The 24068-nt window shown below is 39.1% G+C and overlaps 1 protein-coding gene across 1 annotated transcript; it reads left to right on the forward strand.

Annotated features, from left to right (window-relative positions):
- Positions 1-590: 590 nt before the first annotated feature.
- Positions 591-23591, forward strand: LOC129100945 (protein mono-ADP-ribosyltransferase PARP14-like). The gene is made up of 23 exons (XM_054610506.1): positions 591-853; positions 2496-2578; positions 3711-3738; positions 4685-4759; positions 5397-5570; positions 6862-6987; positions 7071-7172; positions 8137-10330; positions 11458-11589; positions 12352-12427; positions 13535-13771; positions 15104-15325; positions 15742-15853; positions 16079-16228; positions 16387-16449; positions 18281-18466; positions 19453-19656; positions 20190-20305; positions 20473-20708; positions 20798-21072; positions 21376-21515; positions 22326-22500; positions 23000-23591. Exons 1-23 carry the CDS (start codon positions 667-669, stop codon positions 23281-23283), a joined length of 5577 nt encoding a protein of 1858 aa, XP_054466481.1. The 5' UTR covers positions 591-666; the 3' UTR covers positions 23284-23591.
- The last annotated feature ends 477 nt before the right edge of the window (positions 23592-24068 follow it).

Raw genomic sequence — 24068 nt, forward strand, 5'->3', positions numbered from 1 at the left:
TTAGTATGTCACAATACACAGTACCTAAAAAACACCAGGATATTCTACTTTTGGCTATTCTGACCCACAACCCTTTATGCTGCGGATTAACGGTAGAGCAATATAAGGTCAAAGTTAAAGGTGCCATGTTATGAGGAAGTAGTAGGTCCAGATTTAAACTGGTCCTGAACCAGTCTCAGTTTAGTCCTGATCCTCCATCAGATGATGAAGGAACAACAGTGAGGCCGCTGATGTGTTCATCAATACTTAAATAAATTCACTGTTGGTTTGATGAGAATAATAAAAAAATAGATAGACTCATTTTAAAGTCCCAGTAAGGAACTTTTATCTGGTTCTGAATCAGTCTGAGTTTAGTCCTGATCCTCCATCAGTAAAGACCATCAGAGAGAAGATTGTCTGTTTCTATAAAGTTATTCTTAAAGCTCCTCATTTAATGTGAATAAAACAAAGTTAAAGTGTTACTTGACGTATTAATAATGATCTAACTTTGCCCAGTTCTTTCTGTGTGTGTGTATGTGTTGAACCCTCCTGCTTCAGTGACTCATCTGAGCTCGGTTCCATTTCTCCGTCATTTAGTGAAGAAACGAAAGTGAAAGTAACCGACGCGTGAAGCCTCTCCGCCGCTTGTTTGTGTCGGTGCGTCGGTGTGTTTCCACCGGACGAAGGATGGATGGAGCCAAGCGTCCGCTGCCGGTGACCGTGGAGGGCGACTGGAAACCGGCTCAGACCAAAACCATGAAGAACAAACTTCATCTTTACTTCCAGAGCAAGAAGAAGTCCAGCGGGGGAGACTGCCGGGTGGAGGCGGAGGACGGAGCACCGAGAGCGGCCGTGTACTTCAGAGCAGAGGAGGGTGAGTGCTGTGGGAGAGCATGTGTTAATGGGTTTCATATTCAAACAAGGTTTAAACACTTTAATGGATGAGTCAGGAAAACTAAAAGTGTTTACTGCGACACACAGGCTTCAACACGAGGAAGCTACATAACTAAATACATAACATTTCATTATTTACTGAAAACTATTCATTTACTTATTTTGATCATCAAAGTTAAGGGAATTAAGCAACATTTTAAAACTGATCCCAGCTCAGATTGTCTGTTAAAGTTGGTTAATAAACACTGGGAGAGTGAGTTGACTTCCCAGCATGCACTTCGGCATGCTGTCCGGATACCACGCCTGCTCTTTATTACACAGATGATGAGTCACAGCAGAGCAGGTCAGATGGTTGTTGACAGGTGAACATGATGAACATTGTGCTGAAACAGAACACGACTGTGTTTGTGTCAGCTGATAAATGTTCAACATCCTCTCCTTCATCTCCAACAACTCCTGAGGCAAATATCTGTCTCTGTAGCTGCTAAAGTACAGAGTACCTGAACAGGTAGAGAACAGAGTACCTGAACAGGTAGAGAACAGAGTACCTGAACAGGTAGTACCTGAACAGGTAGAGAACAGAGTACCTGAACAGGTAGTAGAACAGGTAGAGAACAGAGTAACCTGAACAGGTAGAGAACAGAGTACCTACCTGAACAGGTAGAGAACAGAGTACCTGAACAGGTAGTACCTGAACAGGTAACAGAGTACCTGAACAGGTAGTGAACAGAGTACCTGAACAGGTAGAACAGAGTAGAACAGGTAGTGAACAGAGTACCTGAACAGGTAGAGAACAGAGTACCTGAACAGGTAGAGAACAGAGTACCTGAACAGGTAGAGAACAGAGTACCTGAACAGGTAGTGAACAGAGTACCTGAACAGGTAGAGAACAGAGTACCTGAACAGGTAGAACAGAACCTGAACAGAGTAACAGAGTACCTGAACAGGTAGAGAACCCTGAACAGGTAGAGAACAGAGTACCTGAACAGGTAGAGAACAGAGTACCTGAACAGGTAGAGAACAGAGTACCTGAACAGGTAGAGAACAGAGTACCTGAACAGGTAGAACAGAGTACAACAGGTAGTACCTGAACAGGTAGAGAACAGAGTACCTGAACAGGTAGAGAACCAGAACAGTAAAGTTGCAGCTGGACAGATAAACAGTGAGCTGAAACTCTCTTTAAACATCTGTAGTTGTTTGGAGCAGATTCAGCTGATTATTATCTTCAGGAAACACTTGAGACGTAATCATTACGTTTGTTATTATAAAGATATTAATTATTGCTGCTTTAAGACACAGACTAGCCAGGCTAGCTTTTCCCCCTGTTTCCAGTCTTTATGCTAAGCTACGCTAACCAGCTGCTGGCTGTAGCTTCATATGTAACGTGAGAGGTGTAAATCTGAACATCTCATATGTGCTAATTTCCTTATATAGAAATAAAAAACAGGCTAGAATAATAACTTCTGTGTTTCTATTGGCCGCTGGGTTAAAGCTAAACTAAGGTGAAAGGAGTGTTGTGTGACAAAAAAGTAAAACATCAAGCGATCCTCTGAAGGCCTCCTGGTTTCTGTGTAGAACTGTTACTTGATGGTAAATTGATGAAGTGTTTGATGTGATTGCAGTGAGAGAGAGAGTCCTCGCCAGAGAAAACCATGAAATCATCCTGGACAATCAACCTGTCAAGTTACGTCTGAGTTCTGCTTCAGTGAGTACAGACGTTAAAGATTTACATTCAAATGGTTGTTAGAATATATATATTTTTTTTGCTTTTAACTTATTTAACTGAAGATGGTCTCCTTGAGCACAGTATTTAACCTTCAGCAGACCAGCTAAGTTCCGCTATATCCAATTAGGGTTAGTTCTACATCAGCCTGGCCTGTGTGAGGATTCTATTGGATAGAAGAAAGACAGACAGTTGACCTGACCTACAGACAGTTACCTTTAACCTACATGAGGGAAGTTTAACATACAATAAGGAAAATTCCATCACAGTATGCACATAGCATTTTTTTTATATATATATATATATATATATTTATTTAATCAACTTTTTTTTAGTTGGAAAAATTTGAACTTTCTTTTTTAGTCGTGTCCATGCAGACACAAGTATCTATTGTGTACTAGCTGAAGTTATTGATAATTAATTAATTATAAATATTTTGGTGCGATAAATTTATTTAATCAACTTTTTTTAGTTGGAAAAATTTGAACTTTCTTTTTTTAGTCGTGTCCATGCAGACACAAGTATCTATTGTGTACTAGCTGAAATTATTGATAATTAATTAATTATAAATACATTTTGGTGCGACGGTCCATTGTTGAGCTTAATAACACATCTGGTGTCTGAATGAAACATTTTCTATCTGTTAAAAGAGTTTTTATTGATCAATAGAACAGCTGATTAGTAACTTTTCAACAGTATTGTATGTTAACAATAAAATAAAATAGAATACAATATTCCCAAATAACCTCCCTACAGTCATTAAACACTTCTACATGACTCGTTTAGAATCTGGTTATAGATTAAAATGCTTTCATAACATTAACGCTTTTCTTCTTCTGTGGTCTACATGTAAATCATTTCCTGGCTGTGTGACGGCAGCAGGAAGTTGGACTTTAACACTCTTTTATGTTCATGTTTGTTTGTTTCATCACCATCTGATTTAAATGATCACCCCGATAAAGGCCACAAGCTGAAATGTTTTTAACAACAAAGTTTATTTAATGCACCTTGAAAGTAGGTGGAGCTAAACTCTTGATCAGTTAACAGTCTGAATGTATAACGTGTGATTAACGCTCTGTAATGTGATTAAACAGTTTCTGTTTTCACTCCTCAGAGCCCAACGAACAGTGACGACGTCTCAGGTAAAACCTTTTTCTCTGTTTAGACTTTCAACGTCATATTGATTTTAATGATCAGCTATTAGTCAACAACCTTATGTTGGTCCGTCACTTAATACCGTCAGACTTCCTGTCTGCGGCTCATTGGTTCCTACTGAAAACGTAAATCTTTAAAAACACCTATATGTAGTTTAATCAGTTATCTCCTCAAACAGCTGCTCACTGTAGTTTTTATTTAAAAAAACAGAAGAAATGCATTTGTTGGGGACTATTTTCAGCGGTGGATTAATACACATTTGGTGCTGTAGTGAGTATTTGTATGTGGGATTGGTTCAGAATAAACTACAGTGTGATGATGATGATGATGATGATGATGATGATGATGATGATGATGATGATGATGATGAAAGAACAACAGTGAGGCCCGCTGATGTGTTCATCAATACTTGTAAGGAGATAAATTCACTGTTGGTTTGATGAGATTAATAAAAAAATAGATAGACTCATTTTAAAGTCACAGTAAGGAACTTTTATCTGGTCCTGAATCAGTCTGAGTTTAGTCCTGATCCTCTATAGACCTCCATCAGTAAAGGATCCATCAGAGAGAAGATCGTCTGTTTCTATAAAGTTATTCTTAAAGCTCGTCATCGGAACCTCTGCAGTAAAATTTGAGGTTTTCTAAAGGGACTCTGGTGCTCAGAAACACTACCGCTTTTGTCCACAGGGACCGCCAGAATCAACACAAAGAGAAAGTTCCTCATAGTAACTTTAAGTTTTATATTCAAAAAGGAGTCGATATGTGCAGTAAATTCTAAAACAATCAAATGTAATTGTTTTTATTTTGAAAGGAGATTTGCTATACGTTTTATTTCTGCTTCCTTAAACACTCTGGACTTTCTTTGTTTCATTGACTTGAAGTGTGCAGATGATTTACTCTAAACTGAACAAACCTGATTGTCTTGATTCTCAGAGTCGTCGGCAGACTCAAAGACTCAGAAGTCAGAAGTTGAACCTGGAGATGGAGCTTCGGCAGCAAACAAAGAGGGTAAAAACAAATTGTTTCAATAAAAAGAAAAAACAGTTAAACTGGAGAGAGTTTGTGATGCAGATGTTATTTTTATGATTCTGTTTTCTTCACTTCACCATTTTCTTCACAAAAACTCTTTTGAAGTAATTTAATATTTTATAGCATTTTATCAAACTTTTACTTATTGTCATTCAATATCGTTCACTGTTTTGTAAAGAACTTTACTGCATTTTGCACGAAAAGTTATTATTAGTATTATTATTTATTATACATGTAACTATTCATAAGGTTCAGTTGGAACATTTAAATAATTAATTAATTCCAATTAGCGAGTGTCTTAGATTTATTAAGTAAATTTATAAATAATACATATTTTGGGGGGTTTTAAAATGGCATTGTAACCGCTTTTAAACTCAACACAGTGAACTGAATTCTAACAACTGTGTCTGAACATTTCCTATTTTTAACCCTGAAGTTATACGGTTATGTTCAGGAATTTTTATAAATTATTAGGAAATAACAAACCTGTGATATTTACTGTTTCTATTGTTTTTTCTCACAATCTTTCTCTCCAATATTTAAAGTTTTAAACACAACCAACCCAGTTAAATTCCTCAGATGAAGACAATGAGGCTTTTATTTTGTCTCCTCTCAGAGTCGCAGTCCGTTCGGAGCGTCTCCGTGGTGTTGGACAACGTGTCGGACGGCATGTCCAGAGATCTGCTGTCCATGCTGGTGGAGAACATCTCGGGTTTGGACGACAGCTGCTTCAGTCTGGAGATCATCTGGGAGACCAACAGAGCCGTGATCACCTTTAACCAACCTGCAGGTAGGAAAGTAACCAGATCCACGTCTTTCACCACATCCAGACCAGGATCCTCACAGCAGACACATATCCTACCTGTTTGTCTTTAGTTTGAATTAAAGGACAAACCTTTGTGTTACAGGAGGAATCTCAGACCTCCTATCTTATCTAAAGAAATCCTAACTAGAAAAATACAAGTGAATACATTGATTCCTGTGTTAAAGCTGCATTCTCTCTGCTGTCCATCAGGGGCGACTCCTCTGGTTGTATAGAAGTCTATGAGAAAATGACTCTACTTCTCTCTTGATTTATTCCCTCAGTAAACATTGTAAACATGAGTTTATGGTCTCAATCTCTAGTTTCAAGTCTTCTTCAGTTTTCTGCTGTGTCATCACATCATATCTATACAACCACTGTGTGTTTATGATTATATTGTGACAGAGTACAAAGTTCTTCATAGATAAAACCTCTTCAAGTTGCTCCCAAAGTGACCTGATTATATTTATCTTTTAATAAAAATTAAAGATTTAATGCCGTCAATGTTTTTTTATATTTTTCCCTGTGGTGTTGAAAATATTATAATCAATTCGAATATCAATATTTTTCAAGGTATTGTATCAAAATTCAATTTTTAGCATTGTGACAACACAAATCTGATACTGTATGCTAACAGGTAAAGGCGTGTTGGTAACACTAAACAGACCGGATGACATTCAGCGATGACAGAACGCTCATTACTACTTTTAATTAAAGACTTGTGAGCCTCTCTGCCGATAGGACAATCCAGATAACAAATCAGCTTGCTATCATGGACGGGAAAATAAAAACAGGCATTTAATTTTAGCTACGAGGAGTCTGGTGCAGTAATGGTGACGGGGGAGGAAACCCCACCCTTATTAACAATAATCAATGGAAACAGAACAATCCTGACTAGAAGTAGAGAGAACTCAAACATGTCTTTAGTGCAGAATAACCCAGTTATAATGACATAAATCATTAAAAAAGGGGGGAAAAAGCAAGTCGAATTTCTTTGATAACTTGTTTTACATAAATTGGAAAACAATGGAATCTATATATCCAACATGTTTCAGCTGTCCTCAAGTGTAACCAATGTTGGCAAAAACATGGAGGCTCTACATTCTGTATATATTGAGTTATTCTCTTCTCTCTGTGTTCAGCAGCAGTTCAGTCAGAACATCTGATTCAGCAGACCCTTCACCAGTCTTGTTGTATTTCTCAGCCTCTTTTATTCCTGATTGTCACCTGACGAGCCTGTTCCAGTGTTAAAGGAGTAATCTGGAGTACATTTTTACAGATGTGGAAAAGTTCCTCACTGTGAGTCAGTCCAGCCAGAAGCTGCAGAAACGAGGACTGACGGCTCGTCCACTGGAGGCAGCAGAGAGCGTCCGAGTGGAGAGTATTCCTCCGAAAGTGGTTAAAGGTAAACTAACTGTGAGATCACCGTTTTCTCTCTGCAGCGTTGAAGCTATTGTAATAACACATTCTGTATTTCTTCCTCTCCAGACATGTTGGAGCTGTACTTTGAGAAGAACTGGACTCTGCCGGAAAACATCGTCATGCTCCCGAATGAACAGGCTGCCGTCGCATCATTCAAAAACCCCAAAGGTTTCTTCATTTAGCTTTAGTACTCATGTTTTACCCTCTGCTATTTCTTTAAATGTGTTCTAACTTTAAAAATATGTTCATGCTGAAAATGCAACACATGATTCCACATCTATAGCCATTAATATGTAATAACAGCCTCCCATTGCTCCCATTCAACCGTTCTAGCATTTTCCGAAACGTCAGAAGGATGTAAAAAACAGAATACTTCCTGAAGAGGAAGTCACCGAATTTTGGCTGCAAAACACCTTAAACCAAACATGCCAAACCTCAATTGGAATAGCAATTAACTTTAAACTCGTATCTGACGTGGACAAACTTTATTACCTTCATAAAAGTCCTGTAAAGAAAGGAGTATTTGGAACAAAAAATATATTACAATTTAACAAAGGTTGACAGGTTGAATATTATATTAATAACATTTGAAGAAAGTTTCAGATTTTCTGATGAGGGATACAAAGAGATATCCGAAATAGTCTCTGTGAAAATATTTGACTCTAATATGTCAACAAAATGAAACAAGTATTTAACATAGTGTTTTATCCAATGTTTAGATTTGTGTTCTGGAAATGAATGAAAATTAGGACATAAATATTCCAAACTTCACAACAACTTGACGGCTTTCTCGTGCAGCCCCAGCACAAACGTAGCTTTGTTGGGTTGGTCATTGATGTTAGGTGAGCAGGTCTGGCTCCAGTCCCAGGTTCATGTTCATCCCAAAGGTGTCGGATGTGGTTGAGGTCAGACCAGTAAAGTTCTTCCACACCAAACGGGGAAAACCATTTTTATATGGAGCTGCTTTGTGCACCAAACCTTGTCATGTTGAAATGGTCAAGAGACAAACTGTTGTCCATGCAGTGTTCCCTTCTGTATAACCTGTAAAACTAATTATTGAAATGCCCTGTAGCTACAAATAGAACAGCCACTCACCTGAGCTTTCCTTTTTTTATTCCCTGTATTGCTGCAGTTGTGGAAAGCATTTGCACAAAACAAGACTATGTGATGCGGTCCATCCCTGTCAAGGTGTATCCATACTACGAGTCCCTGGGCACGGCGCTGTACGGCAAAGATCGACCAACGTGGAAGATGCCCGAGCCCTTCACCGAGAGCGTTCACCACGTTGTCTGGAAATTCCTCCTGATGAAGAAACTGTTGAAAAGCCTCAACGATCAGATGAGTCCGTACTACTGCAGTGTGGACTTGGAAAACCCTGAGGTGAAACTCAGCCCTCTCCCGGGGTTCCTGAAGCAGAAAGGTCTGACCGCCCAGCATGTAGAGAAGTGGATGAGTACCGCCAAAGAGGCCTTCCGTCAGCAAATGTCCGAGTACAGCGCCTTCGAATGTACAGCGAACGCACGCGCATGGAAAGCTGCAGAGAAGGAAGTCCGTTCGGTTGTCAAGGAAGACGCCGTCCTGGTGCCGGATGCATCCAAGGGGATTTTGACCGTTGCTGGCCGAGCTGACGATCTTAAACGACTCAGAGCTCCTGTTGATGACATCGTTCTTAAAGCCGTGGATCAGATAAGACGTCAGGCAGAAGGCGTCTCTGATGTGATGAATATGTCCCCTGCAATGTTCTCCATCCTGAATCATGAGGGCTTCAAGAAAGCTGCCCAGGACATTTCCCCTGACATGAAACTCTCCTTTGACGAAGGAAACCAGAAGTTGACCATCACAGGACTCCCTGCAGAGGTTTACCAGACTAAATCATGGATCTTGGAGAAGAACATGGGTATGTGTAAAAAGCACCTGAATATCCCCCAACCTCTTCTAGACTTTCTAAAGACAGTGGATCCAATGGAGATGTCGCATCACCTGTTCACATCCAGAGGCATCGGTGCCATCTACACCATTGAGAGCAAAGGGTTACTTCTGTCGGGGAGTTCTGAGAGCGTCCTCGCTACGGCGGAGAGTAAGATGAAGATGGATTTGGCCCATAACATTCTGGATGTGGAAGACCAAGAAGTTCTGAAACTTCACCTTTGGGTGAAACTGAACCAACAGCTTCTGGACACCTACAACTCCTTAACGAAGAAGACCGTGGCCATTCAGATCCACCCAGAGAGGAGAGACAAAATAGCGGTGGCCGGCTTCATGAATCAAGTGAAAGAGGTCAGCGGCAGTCTGAGGGAATTCATCATGAACTACTCACGAGTTCAAGAAACCATTCGCTTCAAGTCCTGCGCTGTTGTTCAGTTCATTAACAAGAAGAAGTTTCAAGATTGGTCCGGTATTGCCAAAGATAATGAGGTAGAAGTCCTGTTTGATTCAGAGAGGCCAAAGATCACCCTTGCTGGGGCTCGTCTCCACGTACAGAAAGCCAAAAGCTGCTTCCAGGAGCTGACTAGTGCTCTCTCCACTGACAACTTCACCGTGGTTAAGCCTGGAGCGAAGAAGTACTTCCAGTCTGAAGGAAGCCTGTTCCTGTCTACAATAATGACGGAGTTCAACTGTGTGGTGTTGCTTTGTCCGGAGAATCAAGAGGAGGAGGACGACGACGAGAACGCTGAGCAAGAAAACGGCCTTTGTTATTGCAAAGTGAAGACTTCGAGTGGAGTTCTGGTTTCGGTCAGCAAGACAGACATCTGCACTCTCGCCGTGGACGCGGTGGTCAACGCGGCCAACGAGGATTTACAGCACATCGGCGGCTTAGCTCTCGCGCTGCTCAATGCTGCGGGACCGGAGCTGCAGAAAATCAGTAACGACCACGTTGCCAGATATGGAAAGCTAAAACCAGGCGACGCCATCGTAACGGGCGCATGTCAGCTGCCTTGCAAGTACGTCGTGCATGCTGTCGGTCCGCGGTTCTCCAACTTTGACAAGAAGCAGTCGGTGTTGCGACTGAAGCTGGCAGTTCGTCAAAGTCTGACACAAGCAGAGTTGAAGAAATGCTCCACCATCGCGCTGCCGGCGATCAGCTCAGGGGTGTTTGGTTTCCCTGTCGACCTCTGTGCTGAGACCATCGCTCAGGCAGTGAGGGAGTACTGCGACGGTCCGGGAGCTCATAAATCGCTGACTGAGATTCAACTGGTGGACAACAACAAAAACGACGACAAGACGGTGAGAGCCCTGGCCATGGCAGTCAACAAGGTGTTCATGGACCTCGGACCTACTATGACGGTACCACGGCCGGCAGCAGGAAGAGGCGCTGGGGCTTCAGGGTAAATACCAAAAACTTTTTTGAGCTTTTACTGTTTATTAGAACACACTGCAGGTTAGACATTTTAGCCGTAATGCCTAATCTCTTTGTCGTAAATATAAAATAAGATAGATAAGATAGGAACTTTGTTGATGCCACGCCGCGGAAATTCAATTGTTACAGCAGCTTAATTGTGAAAAGAAGAAAAAGGATTGGGTGATGATTAGAGTTTGATAGGATAAGTTCAGAGAAGTACAAAAAGAAAAATACAAATTAAATAACATCATAGCGATGTATATTTATACACTACATACTATAAACTGTGACTGGGCGATATGAAGAAAAGTATCATGATATTCTTTACCAAATACCTCCATATCAATTTTGCAACAGCATTGTATGGTAGCTATTGAGTCTTTCACTAAATAATGACACAATGAGATTTTTGATAAATAATCATCAGTAATGACTAAGTGTAAAATGGAAAATAATAGAAGTCTGTTTAGTTCAGAGAATGACGTCACTTTCCTTTAATGCAGCCTTTAAAACCAGGAATAGACAGGAAAAAAGTACAAAAGCTGAAGTGTATTAACATAAATTGGATGTTTACAAGAGACTCTTGATTTATTGAAGGCAACTAGCAGAGACTTCAGGATTTTGCTGCTCTTATCACATCATTGCCTGTAAAGAGACACATTTCCATTTTTACACGTTTTTAAGTATCAAACAAACAATCATTTAGATGTTAATCAGAGAGCTTTAGAGATGCTGGAGGGTGGGTTTTCTTGCTTTTGGACACAGCCTGGATAGCTGTTTTGCCGTCTTCGTGCTAAGCTAAGCTGCTGCTAGCTGTATCCTTATCAGACCGATATGAGAGTATTGTCAATTTTCTCATCTGACTCTCTACCCATTGTTCCTTTAAAGGAACATTGAGCCATTTTAGTAGTTCCTCTGTTGATGCAGAATCAGATTGATTTGGGTTTCATCTCTGTGCGTCCTGAACAAAGGCTGTTTCCAACGCTAACATGCTGCTAAACCCACAATGTCTCATTTTTACATTTCTATTCCTACATCATCTAAAGACATGTAGATCAGACTTGTAGGAAGGTGGATTTTTTGTGTTTCTGAATTGTATTCCTGTCCTCCCAGTGAATATCAGCCGGTTCAAGGTCAGAGCCAGTCCAACAGGGGCAGTTTGTCTGGTGCCAGAGGAGGAGGAGGAGCTGGATTTGGTGGAGGTCAGAACCCCAGAGGACAAGCCAGCCATGGAGGGAATGGAGGGTAAGGGGGTTCTTCTTCATATCATATTTTCTGTTTCTTCTTCTAAGTGTTGTCTTTGCTCTGCAGTAAGGTTTTTAGGACCACATTATTGACCATCATATGGTCCGAAACATGGACTGTATATAAGAAGTGGACGTCACCATCTTGGTTTTTGACTGTCGCCATCTTGGTTTTTGACCGTCGCCATCTTGGTTTTCTTTGTTGACGCCATCTTGTTTTTTGACTATCGCCATCTTGATTTTTTGAACGTTGCCATCTTTAATTTGGCTATCGCATTCTTGTTTTTTTGCAACCAATAAACAGGAAGTGACCATATTAGGACTGAGTTAGAGTGACGTAGAGACGCCGTATACGTCTCTGGTGTCGACCTGTCAATCAGTGTGTAGCCCCGCCCTAAAGCATCCCCTGCTTTATGGTCTGTTTGACTCTAAATGGAGCATCATTTACTAAATGAACATCATGCTGTATTGAAGAAGACTTGAAACTAGAGATTGAGACCATAAACTCATGTTTACAATGTTTACTGAGGGAATAAATCTAGAGAAGCCTTTATATAAACCTGCTCAGACTGCAGAAAGTTTTAAGTCGTTGATGAGTTTGATTGAGTTGATCTTGTCACTTTGACTTTGTCTTCAAATCTTCCATTTTGTCTGTTTAGCACTTTGTTCAACAGTGGTTGTTTTTAATTGTGCTACACAAATAAAGTTTGACTCGATTTGACTCTCTGTGATGATATAAGTCCTGCTGTTTGATTGGCTGTAGGTCAGGGAGGATGGAGCAGACCACCACTGAGGGTCTGAAGATAATTCTGCTGAAGGGCAACATTCAGGACCAGACTGTGAGTACTGACCCTGAGGTGCTTTTAAAAGAATTATATGATGCTGACCTGTTTTTGAAAGGCTATACGCCAACAAATATGGATTAAACCAGAATATTTTGTTAGATTAGAATTTCTTTAGAATTTCGGAAATTATTGCATATATCTTTTTTCTATACAATTTCAGTTTAAAGCTGAGGAATGAGAGACCTCCACACTGTGGCGGCGGCAGAGCTCGCTGTACTCTACGTGTGTTTGTGTTTTTTTAAATGTTTAAAATGCAGAACAAGTTTATATATCATTCAGTTATAAGGGTATTTAAAGAAAAGATAAAGAGAGACAGAAAATTGCTTACGCCAACTTCTAAATGTGAGTGTGTGTCCAAGTACCAAGCCTACCTTATAGGGCATGGTCAGGGAATAAAATGATATCCTGTGGTCAGATAGTTTGATTCCTCTTTTCTCTTTATTCAACTACAAAAATACTCCTTTGATACATTTTAAGCTCTAAATGGCAAATATTACTGAATTTGTGCTTAAATAAAATACGATTGTATTTGCATTTAAATTAAATGCTATTGTATTTTTACTTAATCTAAATATTATTGTATTTTTACTTAAAGTAAATATGATTGTATATTTACTTAATTTAAATATTATTATATATTTACTTAATTTAAATATTATTATATATTTACTTAATTTAAATATTATTGTAGTTTTACTTAAATTAAATATTATTGTAGTTTTACTTAAATTAAATACTATTAACACTTTTCCTAATTGAAATATTATTGTATTTTTACTTAAATTAAATATTTGTGTATTCTACTTAAATTAAATATTATTGTAGTTTTACTTTAATGAAATATTGTATTTTCCCTAACTGCAATATTATTGAATATTATTTGTATTTTACATTTTACTTAAATTAAATATGTTTTTCTTCTACTTAAATTAAAAATTATATATCTTTTTAAATGGTATATTATTGTATTTTCCCTAACTGCAATATTATTGTTCTCTACCTCAATGAACTTAAAAAAGAATAAGTTGTCTTTAATTAATCTTCTGGTCCTTTCCGTTGTCGTCCTAACCTTGAGTATGATGTTGTGATTTCGGTCCACAGACCGACGTCATCGTCAACACCGTCTCAGAGGACGTGAACCTGAATCAGGGAGCCGTGTCCAAAGCCCTCCTGCAGGAGGCCGGGTCCAGACTGCAGTCGGCTGTTCGGTCTGAAGCCGGGGCGTCCGCGCTGCCGTACGGCGACGTCGTCATCACCGACGGATTCAACCTCAAGTGTCTGAAAGTCTTTCACGCCGTCTGCCCGTTTTGGAACAACGGAGCCGGCCAGGCCGAGGAGGTGAGGGGTGACGTAGAGGGAGGACACTGATGGGAAATGTACGTTTTGAGTATCGGATCCGGACTACAGAGGACTGCAGCTGTAGTGAAGTGAAACCAGAACTTCCAGAAGAAAACCTCATTCAAAAACACTTTGACATGATTAACAACAAAGTCAGCCTTAAAACAAAACCTGTGTGTTTCACATATAGATATATATATATATATATATATATATATATATATATATATATATATATATATATATATATATATATATATATATATATATATATTATATATATATATATATATCGAGTAAAAATATAAAATAGCCGAAAACATACTTCAAGAGCAACTGCATACTTAAACATGTTTTCTACGCTATAAACAAAAAGATTTGACTGTAATATGTTAAAAAACATCATTGCATTTGTAAATATTTAAATTTAAATCCTAATCTATAAAAATGTTTGAAAATGGCTCTAAGCGACATTTACTGCAAGGTAAACGTGAGCTGACATGGAAATCATGACAAGGAAACGTTTGGATCTTCTACATTCTAAAAGCTCCTCAAAGTTTTCAATTTTCTCTGCCATCTGTGTCCGCGTAGTTAGAACATGTTAGATGTGCAACGGACAGATAGAAATCTGCAGATGTGGCGAGCATAAGTCAGACGTTAGCCTCAAAGGTTACACTGTAAGTTCCTCAAATGTGCATTTACTGCATCTCAATGCTGCTCCAGAGCATTACGTAATTTAGTAAAATGTAGTGTTTGTGATAAACTAGAATAAATCCAGTAGTTTGAAGGAGATGTTTTCACATTAATATAAAATAGATATTAGAGATGAATTATGAGCTGTTTAACTTCCTAACACTAGCTCTAAACAGATTATAATACATCATTAAAACTAATAATGACTAGATCCATAAAAATACGATCTTTTATTTCCTTATCATTTGAATTGTGTGTTTTTATGCAGAAAAAAACCATATAAATTACTATAACAAAGTAAAAGTATAACGTTTAGTATTTTTGATGGTTTACTGACTTCAGAGCGTTGAAATGATATTGACGGTGGTAGAAAATAGTGTGGATCCTTGTAGAGCAGCTGCTATAATCAAACCACAAACGATCTGTATCTGACAATATGGATCACCAATGACTTATTATTAGTATCGGTGGCAAAAACACATGATCAGGGATCTAAAAGTTATATTTGCTCCCTTTTTTCTTTTGTGCTGATCCTGATCTGTGATTCCGAACCGTGAATTTTCTGAACCGTTGCACTTCTAGTTCATTCTACTGTCTTGTTTACTCCTCGTCTTCTGTGTGTCGTCTTTTTGTCTCCAGGAGTTGGTGACCATCATCAGATATTGTCTGAAGCAGGCTGAGAGTCACCGGATGACGTCGCTGTCCTTCCCGGCCATCGGCACAGGAAACCTGAGCTTCCCCAGAGACGTGGTGTCCAGAGTCCTGCTGAAGGAGATCCACTTATTCAGCCACAGACAAACTCCTCGCCACCTGAGAGAGGTGGCCATCGTCGTTCACCCGAGCGACGGCCAGACTGTGGATGTGAGTTCATTTCATTCGTGATCTGACTGTGACGACTGAAGCTTTCAAATCAGAGAAGAACACAAAATGAGTAAAAAAGACAATGAAAAGACACTAAAGAGGAAACATTCTGGAGTGTTTAGTTAGAAAGAAGACTTCTGTAGCATTTGCCGCTACTAGCATAACACACCACAGTCCAACATACAACTGTCTCTGCAGTCAAGTTGCATTATGGGTAATATAGGCAACCAGGTTTTGACAAGAAAGAAGGATGTGTAAAATATAAAATAGACGATATATAGAACGATTGATTTTTTAAACTTTCAAACAGTAAATAAATCTGCGTGATACTGCTTTAAGTTGAACTTTAATAGCCAAAGAGAAACAAGCTAATTCTAAACAGCAACATTTAACTTTATTAACTCTCTGTTTTTCAGTGTTTCACCAGGGAGTTCAGAGGTCAGACTGGTCCGAGGAACATCCAACCTGAAGCTCGAGAGGTTATGTCACCAGTTAGGCGATCAGTGCCCCAATCACAGCAGGCCTCAGGTAAGGAGTGTCCTTGTTTCATTTAAACCTCATCTCGAACTGATCCTCCATGAACAACAAACAAAACTGTTAAAGAACAGTAAAGAATTAAAGAATCTGTGATTTTAGAGACAGAACATTGACTTTAATCGATGCCTCAAAACCAGTTTTGTGAGTTTAACTTTCTGGTCAAAGATATCGTTACAGCTCCTCTTAGCTAAAATGAGTACTGTGTGTTTGTCTCAGCCTCTTTCGGCCCGGTGTCGTCCCCCACCCTCGGTGTTAACCGGATGAAGATGGGTCAGCTGACCCTCGAGGTGTCAACTGGAGACATCACCAAGGAGGCCTGTGACGTCATCATCAACTCCTCCAATCAGAACTTTACCCTTCAATCAGGTGACCATCTCCTCAAGTGATAACTCAATAAAAGTAGTTTACTGAACAAACCTTGTAGAATATTTAATTCAATTAAGAAAACATTTATCTTTATGTCTCTTCTGATTTAAAGCAGCATCATTTATTTGACCCGTTGTTATTCTTGTATAATTTCTCAGGAGTATCGAAGGCGATCTTAGACAGCGCCGGATTAACAGTTCAGATGGAGTGCTCACAGATCGGTATGTAGCTGGAATGAAATCTTCATTTATTTTATTAACACTCTCTGCTCTTTTTCAGCATCACTCTGCTTCACATTCACACAGTTCAGCCCAGTCACAGCTGGGAACGTCCCAGTACAACTGCTCTACTGCTGTTAGAAAAACAAGATTATGTGTCTAAATGCACAGCAATGCAAAAGCTTTTAGAGCAACAAACTATGAGTTTAATCTGAGAGCAAAACAAACTGTGATTTAAGAGTTTAATCTGAGATTTTAGAGACAAAACGGAGAGTTTAATTGAAGACAGTGTAGCGTGTTTAATCAAACTACGATAAAATTAAAATATTACCTTCGTTAAAATGTATGGGGCACCACCTCTGAATACAGGAAAATAATAAAAATAAAGTAAATAATTTGGCAACAAATTATTCCGTCTCAATATCTCAGGCGTAAGTACCTAGTTCATTGATCTTTAGTTCCCACTTTGAAATAACATGACAGACAACGACTTGGCGATAAATGGGTGATTTATTTCTAATATAATTAAGTGAATGGACAACAAGATTAATAGTTAAACAAGAATACAAATGATGAATGATTCCAAATAACACAGGCAGATGATTCAAATAGTGAAGGAAAGAGTGATTTTCTGATAACCCTATTTCTACTCTACCCTATCAATCTAAATTATTATCATTCAGAGCGTTTACCCGACACCAACCCTGGATCGTAATAAAGTTGATAGTTCCTACTTTGAGCAGCGGTGTCCAGGTGCCTTTTGCGGGTTCAGCCGGCTGTTTCTGCGTCCTGAGCCGGCTCACGTCCCTCCAAACGGAAGTCGTTCCCGTCGGTGAAGCGAATGATGCCGTGGTGGGTTGAGGACCGGTGATTCTCAGCTGTCTTCGGAAATTCGCCAAGTGAATTGGCAAATAGTCTCTGAATTGAACCCACTGCTGTGGCAAAGTGAATTGGAAAGCGAATCTCAGTTTTATCTGTGCAGGAGAGGTGTCAGATCGTTTACGATTTTAGGTTCCTTTGTCTTCTAATGTTGGCGTGCTTTTGTTTAGTAAAATAATTCATCGAACATTTTAAACAAATAAACCACATACTTTACTCACTATGAGATTAATAAACCTTACACACGTGTATGGATACAGAAATGGCAGTGTTAGATCAACAAAGGTCCGTCCAGTCCAAGTTCTGGAGGGAATGAAAATGAATGCAAAGAATCGACCTTTTTCTCTCTGATGAACCCGCACACACCTGTCAGAGGAGCTCAAACACTCTGTCATGTTTAAAATGTGTTTATTGATTGAGTTGATTTTAAAGTGGAGTTAAGTAACCATATTATGTTTTTATCATACAATGCAGTTGTTAATGTTTAAGTTAATTTAGTCAAGTTTGGAGTGGCATAACCATTGTAACCATTTAACCATTACATTTAACAATTAAATAAACCACTTATCCATAGCTGTTATTTCAACCATGTATCCTTTAATTGTAACTAATATTTTAACCAATTTACTTTTAACTAATATGTTAACCATTTATCCCTACGTTTAGATAATATTTATCGCTTACTTTTAACAAATATTTAAACCACTTATCCATTAGTTATAGCTGTTATTTCAACCATTTCTCAATTACTTTAAATTACACTTTACTATTAATCCATTACCATTAACAACATTTAGCTAGTTTATATTTTTCAACAAATCAAGACCACATATCAATACATTTTAGGAAACTGATTTATACCTTTTTTATGTAATACTTTGGGTTAGTTATTTAAAATGCTAATTCTCTCTTGGTTTAATATATGCGATAAGTGTGGTTTGGTTCCTCTCTGCAGTGAGTTCTCCGGGTTACAAGCCCGGCCCGTTCATCTTGACGTCGGCCGGCCGGCTGCCCAGCACAAACATCATCCACATCGTCGGCCAGAACGATCCTGCAAAGATCAGGGAACTGGTTTACTCGGTTCTGAAGCACTGCGAGGAGAACAAGCTCAGCTCCGTCGCCTTCCCAGCTCTGGGAACAGGTCCGTGCAAACAAAACTAATATTTACATCAGTTGTTATTTGAATCTGATAAAGAAGCTTTGTTTTATTTTTAATGTGAGTTTTTTAAAAGAGAACTTTTCTCCTGAAGGAGCTGATATGAGGCTTCAAAGGACAGAACAGAAGAAAATACATTTTGACTAAATTAAACTTAAACTCGAGTTAACAGAATGGTCCATGTTAAGAATGACATATTTTTTTGTAAATTATTCAACATACAATACTGTTTTTAATAGATCTTTATAACATACTATACTGTGGCTTTTTTTCATAACTTTTTCAGACTTACCATACTGTGATGTTTTATTCAACATACTATTCTATGATTTATTTTTCATAACATTTTTCGGCATACTATACTTTAACTTTTTGAACATACTATAGTATGATTTTTTTCATGACATTTTTCAACAGACTATGCATGAGTTTTCATGACATACTATACTATGACTTTAAACAAACCGGAGACACACAGGAATATTGATTAATGAAGGGATTTATTTACAACTAAATAATCGAAGAAGGCAAACAAATAGATTTTTCAAAGGATGGTTGCTGCAAGAACATTTTCATGCATGAGGTACACCAGGCTCAGGTATGTCCCATGATGCTGATTACTGACGTCAGATCTGCATCCCTCCAAAGAAAAAAACACAACAACAGCAAAGCAACAATCATGACATTTTATAACATACTGTAGTATGACTTTTTTATGTCTTTTTATGAACATACTATACGATAACTTATTTTCATGACACATGTCTGCACACTTTTCTTGACTTTTTGATTGTTTTTGTCATGTTTTGTTTTTTAACGATATACGATACTATGACTTTAATTCATGACATTTTTGGACTTCTTGTACTATGACTTGGTCAGACTCATTAGTCAACCATCAAGTACCACGTACCATTCCAATCCTCTTTTCCATCATAACCATCATCACCGGTCCTCGTCCGTCCCGTCAGGTCAGGGAGGGGTCAACCCGTCGGCGGTGGCGGACAGCATGGTGGAAGCCGTGGTGGACTTTGTGAGGAAGAAGCGCCCGAGGTTTGTTCTCAGTGTGAAGATCCTGATCTTCCAACCGGTCATGATGACGGAGTTTCTCAAGAGCATGAAGAAGAGAGAGGGAGAGGAGGTGGAGGAGAAGACCACTTTCACCAAGTTTAAAGGTAATCAGTAAAGTCTTCCAACTCTAGATGTGATTATTTCCTCCTCTTTGTTTTGAGAGAGGAAACATTTTGTAATTTCTTTGTCAGAACATGAATCTCCATGTGTTCAGTCTGTTTTATTTTCTCATTACCGTACCAACAAATCTCATGTTCAGACTCAAAACAACATTACTTGGTCCGTCTGTCAATAGTGTCTGACTTCTTATCTTGTGTTTTCAGCTCCAAGCCCAAGATTTTAATACTTAAAAACACAAATTCATTGTTTTATCAGTAATTTCCTAAAACAGCTGGTCACTGAAGTTTTAATCAAACAAACAGGAGGAAATAGTGTATTTGTTTGGGTCTATTTTCAGCGGCGGATTAACCCACATTTGGTGCTCTAGTGAGTATTTGTGGCAGCAGGATGGTGGAGTCTCATCATCCTTTAAATGTCTTAATGAAGCAGAAACTCCAATAAAAAACACGACTCTTTCAAACAGACATGTTTCATGCCGCTGTAATGCAACACATCGTATTGTTTTACGTTGTTTCAGAAAGCTTCACGTCGTTTTTTGGATTTGGGGACGAGCGACCTGCTACTGACAGCCTGGTTCTGGAGAGAGAGGAGTTTGAGCCCACGGTGTTTCAGCTGTGTGCCGACAACAAAATGGTGAACGTTCAGTTATTCACTGTCGTTTTAGTGCTTTGCATTGAAGGGATCTCTTGATTCTGGGGGCAAGACAGTCAGTCAGTCACTCATATGAGAGAGGTAACATTGTGGAAACGTTTTCTGCTGGTAGCGATGCTTTAACCAAACTCCACATCCGTTACCTGCAGGCCGTGAGTCAGGCTAAGGAAAAGATCCAGGAGCTGATTGTGAGGGAGCAGGCGGAGAGAACCATCACGGACAAATACATCGGGAAGCTGCTGCAGGCCGACATGGACCAGCTGAGGGCCCTGCAGAGGCAACTGACGGTCAGCATCCGTCTGAACCGAGGGCAGGAGGACCAGGAGCCCAACATCCACCTGGAGGGTCTGACCAGAGACGTCTTCACCGCCGAGTCTGCAGTGAGGTCGGCAAATCTGTTAATGCAGGAGAAAATAAATACTAAATGTTAGCATATTCCTTTAAATGTGTTTTCTTTATTTTTATCACCATCAGGGAAATCATCCACAAGGTGGAAAGGTCGGAGAACCTGAAGAGCAAAGCCCTGCTGCTGAGCGAACTGGTGGAGTGGCAGTATGTGGGCCAAAACGGCGCGATGGTGACCTTTGACATTTACACCAACCTGGAGCTGGAGGAAGCTCTGTGCAACAAACAAAAGAGTATGAAGATCAGGATGAACAACGAAAAGTATGACGCTCAAGTAATGAGTAGAAAAGCAGTGTCAGCGAACGGGCGTAGAGAGGTGGAGCTACTGAGAAAAGAGGTGAAAGGTGAGTGATGATGTCCTCATAGTGCTCTTTAAACCTGTTTATGTGAAAACATGGTCTTAAAAAGAGGAAGGGGAGCCGACTCTGTGTCTGAGTATCCATCTCGCTGCATGTCAGTACTACGAACCGCTGCACCAACACACAAACATCCAACAGCTCCGTCCATTAATGGAACAGCAGCTCAACCATAATCACATGTATCTCCCCCAATAAATGTGTTGTTTTTACTATTTTTAGTTAGTTTTGAGCAATAAACATAATTCAACAATCAGTCAACAATACATCCTATTATTACACTCTTTGCAGATGACACTGCCCTGCCGTCACATTGGGGCGACATGAAAGGAGACCTCCTCAAGCTGTTTCCTCTGGATGTGAAATCCAAGGGATACAAAGAAGTGGAGACAGAACTAACAAAGACCGGTCTGGCCGCCAACATCATCAGCGTATGTTCAATATTTGATCATCAGAACTATATATTGATAACTTAAGATTTCATTGAAGTCCCAGTGAAACGGAAGTAAGAGTCTGAATCTTCTGTGCTGTCATGTATTTCACAGTGAAGCTGAATGTTTAAACCGTGTACAGGGATTCAAATATCTGCATGTATAACCGCGCTGAAGTGACCAGAGCCGGTTGAATATCGACAAAGTTCCTTTCAATGAATCCACATTGTTCGATCCAGCTGGAGAAGCTAATGACGCTCAAACTTCCGTTTCACTGGGACTTTAAGATTTTAACCCTAAAAGTAGTTTTTAAATATTCACATAGTCAAATATGTTTAGACTCCTACAAACAAAACTGTACGCAACAATCAAAAACTGGCAAATTATTCTTTCATTCATATCAACATTTCATATTACATATTACATATTTGTGCAATAATGTGAACTCAACCATTCGGTCTAAAAATATCTCATTTTAGTTTTTAATTTTATGATTTACTTACTGTATCTTTACTTTTTTTTTTTTTAAACTTGTTGCCTCTTGTTGTTGCACTATCCCTTTTTTTTGGTTTATTTCATTTTTGCACGTTAAAAAAAACTAAAACATTACAGAGATAAATAAAATCACAGTGCAGGAAGAGGCAACAAACCCCACTGTGCTCATTTGAAGCCTCCACCTATATAGTATTTAAATTCCATAATATTATAGAAAACGCTAATATACATTAGATATGAATAAGTAATATTGATGACAACGTATTTTAAGCAGCCAGCGCAGTGAGAATGAGTCGTGTTGTAACTTGTCTGCAGATTGAACGCGTCCAGAACACGACGCTGTGGCAGAGCTACCAGCTGATGAAGAAACAGATGGAGGTGAAGAACAAACACACAAACAACGAGAGGATGCTGTTCCACGGCACCGCGGCCGACTCCATCAACCTCATCAACAAACAGGGCTTCAACCGCAGCTACGCAGGAATACACGGTACGCAAAGAACACTTACATTCACACAGTAAATGATTAGAATCCAGATACCAGGACTGAATAGTGAGGAAAGTACATTTACAAAGAAATATAATATTCAGGTTCAACACACTAAACTGCTCCACTGTGCCATTACTGTACTCTGTCAAATACTTTCTATTGTCTTTTATTTATATACAGTATATATGTATGTATATATATATATATATGTATATATACACACATGTGTGTGTGTGTGTGTGTGTGTGTGTGTGTATATATACATATACACATATACATAGACACATCGACATACGTACATATCACATTTCATATTATGTCATTTCACTTAATTGATGTAAATTAAATAATCTGTCATAACCTTCTTTCATGTCTTCTTTAACTCGACCTCCGTCCTCCGTCTCTTTCAGCTCTGACAGTTAAACAGTGCAGTAAACAGAGGACAGAAGGTGGAGCACCGTCTTAACTACGTCTGTGGTTTCTCTGTTTTGTTCTGCAGGTGCGATGTTTGGAAACGGCTCCTACTTTGCGGTGGACCCGGTCTACTCAGCTCAGGGATACGCTAAACCCGACGCCAGCGGCCACAAGCGCGTCTACCTGTCCCGGGTCCTGGTGGGAGACTTCACCAAAGGAAAACCTGGTCTGATCACGCCGCCCTCCAAGAACTCCGCGAGCGCTGCAGACCTGTACGACAGCGTAGCAGATCAAAGCGGAACTCCAACCATGTTTGTAGTCTTCAATGACATCCAGGCTTACCCCGAGTACCTGATCACCTTCACCTGAACTCCCACAGTCACATTATGATAAAACATAACCCTCTATTATGTGTGTTCTAGTTTAAAATCATAGTCTACTTAATGATTTAATATATCACGTTTCCTGATGGGGTAATTTCCATTTTCTTGATTTGGTTCACAAACACTAACTGAATAAATAATAATAAAAACACTGTATCTGTGTGTTATGAGATTAAAGTTAGTTTCAAAATTATGATTTTTCTCTTTCTGAAAATTTTAACTTTGAATTTTTTTGTTTTTGAATGTGGTCTAAAAATGCTGTTTATTAAAGGAACACTGCTACAATTTGGGAAATTATTTTGTCAGCTGATTTATTTATTTAGAAAGAGGTTTTCTTCCCATGTGACGCACAGAGCAATGAAGAGAACGTCCAAATGAAATGTTTTTACTGAGATCACATGTGGTTTTATGTGACGGGAAGCTTTTAAACCACATTTGACTGGATAGATTTAGCACTAACTTTGAGTGACTCGTTGGTTTAAATATCTCAACAACTGCCGGGAAATTTGGTCCAAACATTCATATTTCTTTGAGAACGACTTTAAATTGCTTTGATGACACTATGACTTTTCACCTGCCGTTACCATGACGATAACATTTCAGTCATCTGGTGAAATGATCATTTGTTTATGACAAAATACCTGTTTAAGTGTCTAATTAGTGATTGTTAAAATGCTAACATGCTAACCTAAGACGTTAAACATGTTAAACATAAAACCTGCTAAACATCAACATGTTAGCATACTGACGTTAGCGTTTAGCTCAAAGTTA

Source organism: Anoplopoma fimbria, chromosome 13 (genome assembly GCF_027596085.1).
Source record: "Anoplopoma fimbria isolate UVic2021 breed Golden Eagle Sablefish chromosome 13, Afim_UVic_2022, whole genome shotgun sequence".
Lineage (NCBI taxonomy): Eukaryota > Metazoa > Chordata > Actinopteri > Perciformes > Anoplopomatidae > Anoplopoma > Anoplopoma fimbria.